The sequence below is a fragment of the Chenopodium album genome, chromosome 1 (genome assembly GCF_948465745.1).
Source record: "Chenopodium album chromosome 1, dcCheAlbu1.1, whole genome shotgun sequence".
Lineage (NCBI taxonomy): Eukaryota > Viridiplantae > Streptophyta > Magnoliopsida > Caryophyllales > Amaranthaceae > Chenopodium > Chenopodium album.
This window is the reverse complement of record NC_137834.1, coordinates 23433901-23447182: the sequence shown is the minus strand read 5'-3', so window position 1 is coordinate 23447182 and position 13282 is coordinate 23433901. Positions and strand designations below refer to the sequence as shown.

Here is a 13282-nt window from a genome sequence, read left to right as displayed (position 1 = left end):
TATTAAATATTTTTTCTTTCTTAGATCCATTTTTAGTACATGCATTTTAAAGTTCAGAATTGCAAGGTCAAATTCCATAAGTTGTACAATCTGGCATGGTGGGAGGCTTGTATATTATCCTAAGTTGAAGTACAAAGATGGAGAACACCTTGTTGTTCACATCTTTGACAATGAATTCGAACCAGACAAATTGATAGCCATAATTAAAGGGCTTGGGAATGAACAATGTAATGTAAGTTATATTCCTTTGTTTGATTGTTCAATGAGTGAATTATTTGATCTCGTGGATGATGATGATTTCATCAACTTGAAAAGGGTTGCATTGTCAAATAGATTTGTGCACATATTAATCAAACATAACCATAAATTGAAGGGGGATAGGGAACGAAGATCTGAAAAGCATATTGCAGTCCGGAAACCAAATCCAAAGGTACAACTTTGAATTGAAGCATTTCAATTATAAATATGAAATTAACTTTCAAGTTCGTATCCAAATTAGCATGGTAATTAAAATTCACTTTCAATTTTAATGGTTTTGTAACACTTTAGTTTTATTTAATTATTGTAGTTTATTTTATACAGATTAAGATAGCTCCTTACACTATGTAGTTTATGATACGGTAAAAGAAATAAATTAGTTATTGTTTACAGTTAGTTAGGGACAAATGATTTAGTAAAATAAATTAATATAAATTTAAATAAATTATGGTTTACAACTATATTAATTAAATTAAATAAATTGATGGTAAAAAAATCAATTATTTCTCCTGGTGTATAGTAACTAACTTAAGCTTTCATTAACAAACTAATGATACTGTAAAAGAAATAAAATATTTGTCATGTGTATAGTAACAACTTATGCTTTCATTAAGTTAATTATTATTTCTTAAATTTACTTATGATATTTTAAAAGAAATAAGTTATTTTTTATTTTGATGGGTGTATGTTGATCACTTTTATTTTTTGTAAAACTTGTGGTACAATACTGAACTTGCTTAAATAATCTAATTCTTTTTGTTGAACTCGTTGGGAAGTGGAATCCTACTCAAAGAGGATGGGTTGAAGAAATGGGATTTGTCAATCTGCTCCATTTGTCCGTTACAAGTATAGACCCATGCTTTATAAGTAGGATTAATTCAAGGTTTGATCTCGTTTGACGCACCCTGAAATTAGAGAGAACTTATATGTTGTTATTGATTGTGAGATGGTTGGGTGGGTCCTCGGAGTTCCCGGTTCTGATTTCTTGTTTTATCCCGAAAAAACTTATGCTGAAACATTCAAACATGTGAAAAAAATGCACAAGAGTCATTTTCTTTGCAGTGCTATCAAAGATTTAAAAGTGTATGGTGACATATGTGCTGAGAAATATAATAAGGCCATGTTCAAGCAACACTTTCTACTCTACACTCTAGGTGTGTTGCGTTGTCCAACGATGAAAGATAGCTTGATAAGTACTGCTCATGTTTATGTACAACACTATGCAAACTTGGCATATAAGTATAACTGGGGCAAGTATATGTTGGACTGGCTTACCATGTACAATGGCAGCTGGGATAAGCAAGGTTGCGAAATACTTCAAATCGTGGTTTGTTTATACTTGACATTTTTCTCTTGGTTATTGTTTATGCACAAAATGGATGATATAAATAACCTGTTTGGCGCAACTTATATACTTGGACAAGATTAGTCATGAAACCAAGGTGGAGTGGAATGTTAGTGGATGCAGGATTTGTTCATGGAGCGAGGACATTGTTTTTGTGGCAATATAGTTTGACCTTCAATACAACGGTGTTTACGGCAAAGCAAAGGTTTATTCCTAAGTACATAGTAATAATAGTATTTTCAGTTTTCATCAGTTAAACTCCCTTACGTCCGTATTTGATTTACTAGGTTGTCGATGGTGTTATTTATGGGACCGTATACCCGGTCAATTCATCCAAGTAAACGCGTCACCATTGTAAAAAGTAAATGTATATCTGTAGGCGTCGCTTGAAATGCACCTACATTAAAGTATTTTGTGAATATGCTTGGTACTCATAGGAAGTGGAAATTGACATAATACGATTAGGGACAAGGAAAGTAGGGAGCCGCCAACAAGTTTTTAAGGAACTTGTAAACCGTTCACGAATCATAAAAGGCAACCACAATTAAGGGACAACGATAGGCAACAACAATTGACCCGTGAAGGTTACACCCCATTCATAATCCATGAGATTACTAACTCCATATGGTTCGGAACCACGAAAGGAGGATCGGGGATGATGGTATGAAGTGAGTCATGGAATCACATTCGCCTGTATTGGCCTCTACTCGGTTCTTATAGTAAAAAGTGATTCATGCGATCTCAAAGGCATACAAACAAAATATTCAATTTGCTCCAAACTATTATTAGGCTAAATTGGTTGAATATTAATGCAACACATAATTCTAAAATAGCGTGATCACTTGATTTAATAACAAGATTAAAAAGGAAACTAAACCAGTCGTCCAAATTATCTTATTAGACGTGATTTTCAATTACATATTTCCTTTAAACATGCAATATGGTGATCATAAAAAATATAATAGAATAAAACATAATATTGAAAGCAATTTAACAATAACAACGTTAGTCAAATAAAAAATAATAATAACCCTAATCATGATACTAGCAATAAGAATAAAAATAAGAGTAATTAAGTGATTAATAACTCACTTTCCGTGCGTTCCTTTAAATTACTACATCATGAATAAATTGTTAGTAACTTCAATAAAAAAATTTAAATCAAATGAAAATTAAATTAATTTGATTTGGTCCAAACCCTCAGTTAACTATACCTTTCATACCTTGGTTTAAGGACAGAACCTCGGGTTAAGTATGGACTCCTTGGAGTGCTTAAGGGAAGAATGGAGTAATTAGAAATATAGGTTTAAGGCTTAGATTATGGGAGAGAAAGAGAGTAGAATGATTTTTCTTGTAAAAGAGAGAAAGAGAGAATGATTTGATGATCAAACTTGTTGATGATTGAAAAAGGGGAGATATGAACTCTATTTATAGAGAAAAAAGAGGGGTCGAAGAATCAAGAAAAGATAAGAATTCGAATCGGATAAAACTCTTGCGATAGACAGTAGTTTTTGCAGGTTTTGTTTTTATCATATCTTTTGATCTAGAAATTGGAATAAGATAAATAATATGTCGTTGGAAAGATATTGAAGTCTAATTTCTAACCCAATTGGAATAATATTAAAAATATTTTGTAGAATAAAAGATATGGCCAAAAAAGTGAGACGGTGCAGTTTTGGATAAAGTTTGATATTTTATTCATATCTTTTCCGTTATAACTCAGAAATGATATTATAATATATTATTGGAAAGATAATTTCAAGGGCTATCCAAACATCTAAGATTTGGGTAAAAAATATGAGGCACAAAATTAACATCTGTCTATCTTTGAACGTCTTTCAATTCGAATAAAATTAGGACTTTCAAAAAGAGGAGTTTTATTCAATTTCAAACTCTTTAATCTTATCATTTCAAAAAGGATAATTAAGATCTTTTAGAAAATTATAGAAGCTTCTAATTAATCCTAATTGGTTTAGGAATGAGATTAAATAATTTGGACCCTCCACATGATCATTGGGTCGTAGGTAAGGTGGACTTAGGTTCGGTTTGGGCTCAGTTTAATATTTTGGTCATAACGTATTCGTTATAACTCGGATTTGGGATTATAATATATTGTTGGAAAGCTCTTTTCATGACCCATCCAACTATTCAATCATTGGACCCATATTATGGACCAAAAAAAACTGGACTAAACGTTTTTATAAAAAAGACATGAAATGATTGATTTTAAAGGACACGAAATGAATTATTTTGGGTTTAAAGGCACGAAAAGAGGAAAATAAGTTATGGTTTGGGGAAATAGGCTAGGATTTAGTTTGTTTTATGAAAAGGAAATATGGATTTAAGCACTTCTAGATTAAATACTCAACCCGACCAATAATGGCGGTGAAAGGTTGTTCATCATCGGGTTTGGTTTTGGGGAGAAATTTATAGGTGTCTACAATATGAGAAGTTGTTTTGTGCACAATAGCTTACTTAGTAGCTTAATTAAATTAACAGTATTGTATGATGATCAATAGTTAAATTTGTGTTTCTATTATGAATTTGTTTTGTCTATTATAAACAAGCATTTGACACTACAATTAATTATCCTATAATATAAATAGGTATTTGGTACTACAAGTAAGTGTTACGTCACTAATGGTAACTATTTTGAAATATGCACTCTACATTTACCAACGTTTACAGTATTTAATGCACTAACTAATTGATCAACGGGTGTACCAAGGACCTAATACTTGTATTTTTCAGATTCAAATTAAACAATTTTAATTCTATAACAATTATAATGATCCTATAAACTAAATTATGTTACATGATATATTTGTAGTTTTTAAAATTGAATATTTTATGATATACCCAACGATAATAGTATTAATTGCTTTAATTTCAAAATACAAATAGTCCACGTGTCAAACCTATAAAGTAGTAGAGAGCGAATGCCAACAAATTCGTATTGTTAGTGAAGATGACAGTCGTAGAGGAAAAAAATAAAAAATGAATCATGTTCATCCTCTACTTGAAACATGAACGTTAGTGAACGAGTTGTTGTATGCAATCATAGTCTACTAGCCAAAGTACAAGTGTGCAAAAAACTGAAAATGCAGGGCGCAAGTTTTATTCATGTCCGAATTGGAAGGTAATTTCCGGCCGTACCCTTAATTTCCCCTTTATTTCGGTTTATGAAGTGTTGTGGAGTATGATATACCCAAATGTTTAAATTCTTTGATAGGATGATAATTGTGGATTCTTTTGCTGGGAAGAAGAAGCAAACCAACATGAATCCCAAAGCCTTAGGGATCTAGTGGCACAATTGAAGGAGCAGTGCATGGCGATGAACTGCAAGGCGGTCAATCTAAAAGTTGAAATTAAGCTTCTCTGAGACAAAATATCGGAAATGAGGGTTGATAGTGAATTATTACGTATAAAGTTGTCCAAGTGCGAAGCGACTAAAATGAAACTCTCTAGGACGGGGTTGACAACATCAATTGTTTTAAGTATTGTAGTTATTATAGTTACGCTATTGAGGGTGTAAGTTCTTTTCAAGTTAAGTGTTTACTTTTATAAATAAAATGATATATTTAATCTCATTCTGATGCCATATTATAACTCCATTAGTGTTAATTTTAGTCCAGAAATGTCATAATGATTACATAAATAAGTAAACTACATGAGATGTTTTCTGACGCCATACTTCAACTTCATAATAATAATAATCTGATTCTAGAAATGTCATAATGATTACATAAATAAGTAAACTACATGAGATGTTTTCTGACGCCATACTTCAACTCCATAATAATAATCTGATTCCAAAAATGTCATAATGATTACATATATAAACTACATAATATGTTTTAGATGCACCTAAAATAAACAACTTAAGTAACACACATAGGCAGTCTTACATAACTGGTGAATCACACATCCAATTTCGAATTAAAACCCTTCTTCTCTTGATTGCTTTGTGACACTAGTAATCTCCACACCATGAACTTCCTGAAAATAATGTCATTCCTTCCCGTCCCATACAATTGCAATTTGACAATCTTTTTAGCAATTGGCACAACATAAATATTATTACCGTTAGATAAACAAAGTTTATGTATTAATCATCACCTGTAGGCTCGAAATCATTGCTTCTAAAGTACTTATCAGGAACAAAATGCAAAGCATGCCAGATTTTGATATTGCTTGTTCCTTTTGGATGTCAGGACACTTAAAAATCTCATAAGTTTCAACATTTGGATTTTGGAGTGGCTCTTTTGTTGTAAGAAGAATGTGTGCAGTGTGCTTCATCTGACTCATACATAAGATAGGCATCAGGACACTATGTTCTTAAAAAACTTAAGTTGGGGGGTCTATATTATGTGCACATACGAGTTACGTACCAATATTTTAATCCTTTTCACATGCCTGGGGGTTTCTTCTTATTGGAGATGATACTACTGCTGCCACATCAGAATAAGTTTGTTATAACAAACTTATATTCTGTTTTCTTTTTTTTAGCTTATTACATTTATTGCTGATATAAATGTTTTGTACCTGTAATTTCATTCATTACATTGAATTACAGAAACTTCTTTCCTAAGTTTTTCTCTCTCTACATTTCCTCTTTCACCATTTTCTTCTGTAAAATTGAAGCTTAGCTTCATCAGTCATCAATGGAGTTTTGTTCAATTATGCTATTCTTCTAAATCTCTTTATGGTATCAGAGCAGGTACAAGTTAGTTTTATACTGAAATTGACTTGTTAATTTTGTCGATTGAGTGTTGTTTTTCTGGATTTTCAATTGAAGTTCGTGTTCTCTTCGCATCGATCTTCTAAGTGTGGTTTTATCTCTGTTTCTCGGATTTCTCTTGAGGTTTCTTGAATTTTATTGCGATTTCTTGGAATTCTGCTGATTCAATTCGAATTTGAGATCTGATTTTGTTATTTTGCCGATTAATCATTTCTCTACTTCTTCAATTAAAATTCCTGAATCAAACAATTTAGTTCTTACTAGTGATCCTGCTAGTGTATATTTCATCCATCCTTTAGAGAATCCGGCCAATTCTCTGGTTACTGTGAAATTTTCTGGTGAAGGATATAATGAATGGAGGCTAGTATGATTATAACATTTTCTGCTAAAAATAAATTGTGTTTCGTTGATGGAACATTGTTGAGACCGATTTCTGGTCATGAGGTTCAAGCATGGGATCGTTGTAATGCAATGATCACTAGCTATCTTCTTTATTCAGTTGACAGTACTATAGCTAGAAGTATACTGTATTTCTTTTCAGCTAGAGAGATCTGGAAGGATCTTGAGGAAAGATACTCTCAGAGTTTTGGTCCTCAACTATATACCTTGCAACAATCCTTGAGTGAGCTCATGCAAGGTCCTGCTCCTGTTGCTGAATTCTTTGCTAAGATCAAGGCACTTTGGGATGAGATTAGTGGAGTGAATCCTTTACCTGTATGTACTTGCATTGGTTGCACTTGTAATTTGAGTCAGAAAATTCTGAAACAGCAACAGGAAAAGAGATTGGTGCAATTGTTGATGAAGTTGGATGCTAAGTATGCTGGTGTGAGAACAAATTTGTTGATGATGCAGCCACCCCCTACTATTTCAGTAGCTTATAGGTTACTGATGCAATAGGAGAAACAAAGACAAGTGAGTATGGTGGATGATTCTGGTACCATGGCTTTTGCAGCTGATGGAAGGAGATACAATTCCTCTTACAATTCTGCTCCTAGACCTACAGGGAATTTCAGATTTCAGAATGCAGGGCAAATGAGACCTAACTTTTCTTCTGGTTCTACTAGTTTTGTGCCAAGTATAAGAAGGAATTCTGGATTATTTTGTGATCATTGCAAGATTTCAGGGCACACAATAGAGAAGTGTTTCAAGTTACATAGTTATCCACCCAATTTTGGGTAGAACAAGTACAAAGGGAAGAAGATTACAACTATTGTATATGGAGAAGAAGAGAATGATCATGAAAGTTCTTATGAGACTGCTCATATTTCCATGGGACAATATAATCAGTTTTTGCAGATGGTGAATCAGGATGGTTCTCAGTCTGGAGTTAATTCTGCTGGAACAAGCAATGCAAGTGCACAGAATTCTCTACAGACTCCTGGTTCAGCCTATGTGGCAGGTACTTGTCTCTTGACTTGTTTCAATACTAAATGGATAATTGATAGTGGTGCTACAGATCACATGTGCTCTTATTTAGATCTATTTGATAGTTATCATAAGTACACCAAATATCCAAACACAATCACAGTGGCAAATGGGAAACAAGTAGTGGTTGAACATATTGGAATTGTTAAATTTCACAATGGAATTGAGTTGAAAAATGTTCTTCATGTTCCTGGTTTTCAATTCAATTTAATATCTTCACACAAGTTGTGTAAGGACCTAGGATGTGACATTAAGTTCACACATGATACTTGTGTGATTCAGGATCCTCACAAGAACTCTTCCTTGGTTCTTGGTAAGCTAGAGTCTGGATTATATGCTGTTGATGATGGTGGTGAGTTTTTGCAGCAAAATAAATCAGTCAAGACTGGTATGATTTCTGTTTCTAGTTATGAAGAAGCCAAACTTTGGCATTTAAGACTTGGTCATATGCCATTCAATAAGCTGCATCATGTTAAGAACATGTTTTCTTGTAATATAGAACATGATAGCATTTGTCAAGTATGTCCCAAGGCTAAACAAACCAGATTACCTTTTCCTCTTAGTTCAAGTAAAAGTTCTTCTAGTTTTGATCTCTTACATATAGATACTTGGGGTCCTTATAAAAGGGAAGCTCATGATGGCTATACACTTTTCTTGACCATTGTAGATGACTATTCTAGAAATACATGGACTTTTCTTATGAGAAATAAATCTGATGCAGTGAAGATCATTGAAAATTTTGCTATTCTTGTTGCTAATTAGTTCAATACAACAATCAAGTGTATTAGATCTGACAATGCCAAATAATTGTGTGAAGGTGATATCTTGGGGTTTTATCAGAAAAATGGCATTACACATCAGAAGAGTTGCACTAATACACCACAACAAAATTTGATCACTTGCTGGAAATAGCAAGAGCTTTGTATTTTCAATCTAATGTGCCTGAGTTTCTTCGGGGTGAGTATTTACTTACAGCTACTCATCTTATTAATAGGATGCCTTTAAGCTCTATTGGCTTTCTTAGTCCTTATGAAAGGTTATTGACATTAAACCTAACATAGATCACTTGAGAGTATTTTGTTGTTTATGTTATGCCTCTACTGTTAAGACACATAGAACCAAATTTGATCCCAGGGCAATTCCTTGTATTCTTATTGGGTATCCACCAGTGAAAAGGCATACAAACTGTATGACCTTGATTCCAAAAGGGTTTTTGTTTCAAGGGATGTAGTTTTCCATGAAAAACACTTGCCATTCCATTTTTCACAGAAAGATACTAACCCCAATCCCATTTTCTTACCTGCTTTCACACCCTTTAACCTAGACACAGATGTTTTTGTTCCAGAACCTTTTATCATAGACACAGATCTACCTCTTACACCTTCACCAAATATTCTACCTTCACAAAATAACTCACCTTCACAAAATAGCCCAACCTCACAAAATTTTTCTCTTCCTTCCCAAGACAACCAGTCACAGGACACTACTTCTCATTCTCCTTCTGCACTTTCTAGTGAAGAAATCAATCAGGCACCTATAAGGCAATTTACCAGACTTGTCAAACCACCATCATGGTGTAATAATTATGTTGCTTGTGAGGCTCATCATTGGTGTAATATAGTAGTGTTTGATGATTTACCAGCACCTTATAGAGCTTTGATTTGCTAGACTAGCAAGGTTACTGAACCTGTTAGCTATTTTGAGGCTTCTCAGAATCCAGAATGGGTTTCTGCAATGCAGAAAGAGATTCAAGCTTTGATGGATAATGATACTTGGGATTTGGTGCAGCTTCCTAAGGGTAAAAAGGCTATAGGGTGCAAATGGGTGTTTAAGGTCAAACTTAAGGCTGATGGGTCTGTTGAAAGGCTTAAGGCAAGATTAGTTGCTAAGGGGTTTACACAGAGGTATGGAATTGACTTTGAAGAAACTTTTTCACCTGTAGTTAAGATGGCTACAATAAGGTGTCTTTTGTCTTTGGCTGCCAGTCAACATTGGGATCTTCATCAACTTGATATAAACAATGCATTCTTGCATGGTAATTTAGATGAGGAGGTTTTTATGAGGGTTCTAGAAGGCATTCCTAATCCAAATGGAAAGGTTTGCAGACTCAAAAGGTCACTCTATGGGCTGAAACAGGCCTCTAGGCAATGGTTTGCAAGGCTTACATCAGAATTGCTGACCAAGGGTTTTCTTCAATCTAAAAATGATACTTGTTTGTTTCTGAAGAAATCTGATGGTTTTGTCACCATTGTTGCAGTTTATGTGGATGACATTATTATAACTGGTGGTGATGCTGCTACAATTCTTGATTTGAAAACACATTTGATTGCATAATGTTTTCAAAATCAAAGATTTAGGCAGATTGCACTTCTTTCTTGGAATAGAAGTGGTTCATGTTCCTCAGGGAATTATCTTTACTCAGAGAAATTTTACTAGAGAATTACTACAGGAGTCTCATATGGATGTCTCTAAATCAGCAAAGACACCTCTACCAGTTACTTTGAAGCTGTATCAAGATGAAGGGGATTTTTGTTCTGATCTAGTTCTTTACAGGTGTTTGGTTGGTAAACTGAATTTCTTGAGACATACTAGAATTGATATTTCATTTGCTGTGCAAACTTTGAGTCAATTTATGCAGCAACCAAGGTTTCCACACATGGCTGCCTTGCATCATGTTTTGAGGTATGTGGTAGGCACAGTTGGTCAAGATATTTTATTACAAGCTTCTCCTTAGTTGACCCTTCAGGCTTACTCTGATTCAGATTGGGCTGCTTGTCCCAATACTAGAAGATCTGTCACTGGATACATCATGCTACTAGGATCCTCTCCTATATCTTGGAAGTCAAAGAAGCAGAGCACTACTTCGAAATCATCTTCAGAAGCAGAATACAGAGCCATGGCAGCTGCAGCTTCTGAGATTGCTTGGTTGGTCAGGCTTTTGTAAGAGATTGGAGTTTCTGATCTTCTCCCTATAAGGTTGAATTGTGATAATTAGGCAGCAATACACATTGGCAAGAATCCAGTCTTCCATGAGAGGACTAAACATATTGAAATTGACTGCCATATTACTAGGGAGAAAGTCCTTGAAGGCTTGATTGAATTGTCTTATGTTCCTAGTGCTGATCAACTTGCTGATTTGTCCACCAAGTCTCTACCTGATTCTCAACACTTTGAGCTCAATTCCAATCTAGGACTGATTGATTGTCAATCACCCTCTAGCTTGAGTGGGGGTATTGGAGATAATACTACTGCTGCCAGCTCATCTGTCACATCAGAATAAGTTTGTTATAACAAACTTATATTCTATTTTCTGTTTTTTAGCTTATTGCATTTATTGCTGATATAAATGTTTTGTACCTGTAATTCCATTCATTACATTGAATTACTGAAACTTCTTTCCCAAGTTTTTCTCTCTCTACTTTTCCTCTTTCACCATTTTCTTCTGTAAAATTGAAGCTTAGCTTTGTCAGTCATCAATGGAGTTTTGTTCAATTATGCTATTATTCTAAATCTCTTTACTTCTTTATCATCTTCTTCCTTCAAGTCATTGAAATCCACTATGAACGCTTTTTTACGTTCCATATGGAAGATATAGATGAACCATCCATGATCCACGCACACTAGCATGTACAGCTAGATGTCATCATGATTAACACATATAAAGCGTTAGTCTCCAAATTCAACAATCTTATATTTATTGTAAAGCTTGAAGTTTATATAGAAAATAATGATTATGCTAACTAAAAGTTCAGCCTATAAACAACATAATGATCCTATAAATATTATAAGTAATAAAGATGTAATACCTTTTTCTTATTTTTCAGCTTGTAGCTCTCTTCAAAGAAGAAGTCATTGATGAACTTAACTTCATTGCTGACTAACTTTTCCACAAGTTCTCCCTTCATTTCCTCTTCCAGAAGCGTGCACTACAATCAAATTTCTTAGAAGGTTATTTGAATTATTACTACACCATATATTGTACAGTTAAATTAGGCATTAAAAAATACCAAAAATGATGGTCTGAAAACATAAATTCCGAATAAGTCCCCAGTTTTTGTTCCCCAGAGGCTTGATAGTTGGTGTCCGTCGCATATGCATCCATGATCTGAAATTGGATTGAACACGGGTGTTAGGTATTGTAGGGAATATTTTCAAGCCTTTAAAATCCCACTAGCTTGAACCCCACTGTGATCATACACTAAAGTACGGTGGCGTCCAAAAGGGAAGAAGATAGAGCAAAAGAGTCGCCAACAAGTTTTTAAGGAACTTGTAAACCGTTCACGAGGTGAAGGTTACACCCCTTAACGATCCAAGAGATCGTCAACTCCATAAGGTCATGAACCAAAATAGGGTTCAGGGATGATGGTACAAATCCAACCTAAAAGAGATTGAACCTGCCCTAATAATAGGCCTCTACTTTATTCTGCTCGTATTCATGTGCGCTTTCTGACTAACATGCAATCAATAGGATTAACCCTAAACCTGTTTAATCTATGTTGGTTGAATTTAATGCACAAATAAACTATTGTTGGCGATCACTTGAAATTATAATCACAATTAACCCTAAACAAGATTATTAATTATCTTATTAAGCGTGATTGCAAATACCAATTCCCTTTAACATACAATAAAGGTGATCAAGCAATAACAATATAAAAATATGCATATCAAGCAACATAATAAATAAATAATCAACATCATTAATAAAAAATAATATCAATCATAAATATAATAATCATAATCATGTTAAAGCATAGCAAGATCCTAAGCATGATACTAACAAGATTAATAATAAACCCTAGCATGTCACTAAGCAATAAAAATCAAATCTTTAACCCTAACATGATACTAACATGAATAAATATTAGGAAGAGCATAGGAAGCATCGCAACAATCATATTTAATATTAAAATTACCCTAGACATGATACTAGGAACATCATAATGATATAAGCATGATTTCTACATATTAATCAATTAAAGTACTTACTTGGATGCCTCGTACCTCTTTCTAATAACAAAATACACACGTTAGTAACTTCAAGGAAAATAATAAACAAAGCAATTAAATTAAATAATTTAAATAGAGATTTGGGACCAAACCCTCAGAAATTAAAACCTTTCACGTCTAGGGCGAAGGCAACTTCGAATATGGCTAAGTGTTTCAAGATCTTGTGAATGCGGAATTTTGTAAGAAAGAAAGAAAGAATGCTAAAAGATTAATGTTATTGAGAATTGATGAAAGAAAGATGATGAATAAAGAGAATTAGATGAATGAGATGAATGATGATAAAGAATAAGGAGAATTGGTGAATGTTGGTGATTGTTGATAATTGGTGAATTTTCTGATACGATATTTATAGAGGAAATCGGCCAAAAAAGATAATTTATCAAAACAGAGCCTGGAGATCACAGAACCAAATTGGCGCCAGCCCTGGCTCATTGGCGCCAGGACCAGTGGCTAGCGCCAGGCGCCAATGGCTGGCGTCTGGCGCCAATCCTGGTTCCAGGCGC

General features: G+C 33.9%; 1 protein-coding gene across 1 annotated transcript; it reads left to right on the top strand.

The window, feature by feature from the left end:
- The first annotated feature begins 6698 nt into the window (after positions 1–6698).
- Positions 6699–7241, top strand: LOC145629710 (uncharacterized). The gene has a single exon (XM_081682152.1). The coding sequence runs from the start codon at positions 6699–6701 to the stop codon at positions 7239–7241; it is 543 nt and encodes a 180-aa protein (XP_081538278.1).
- Positions 7242–13282: the final 6041 nt, after the last annotated feature.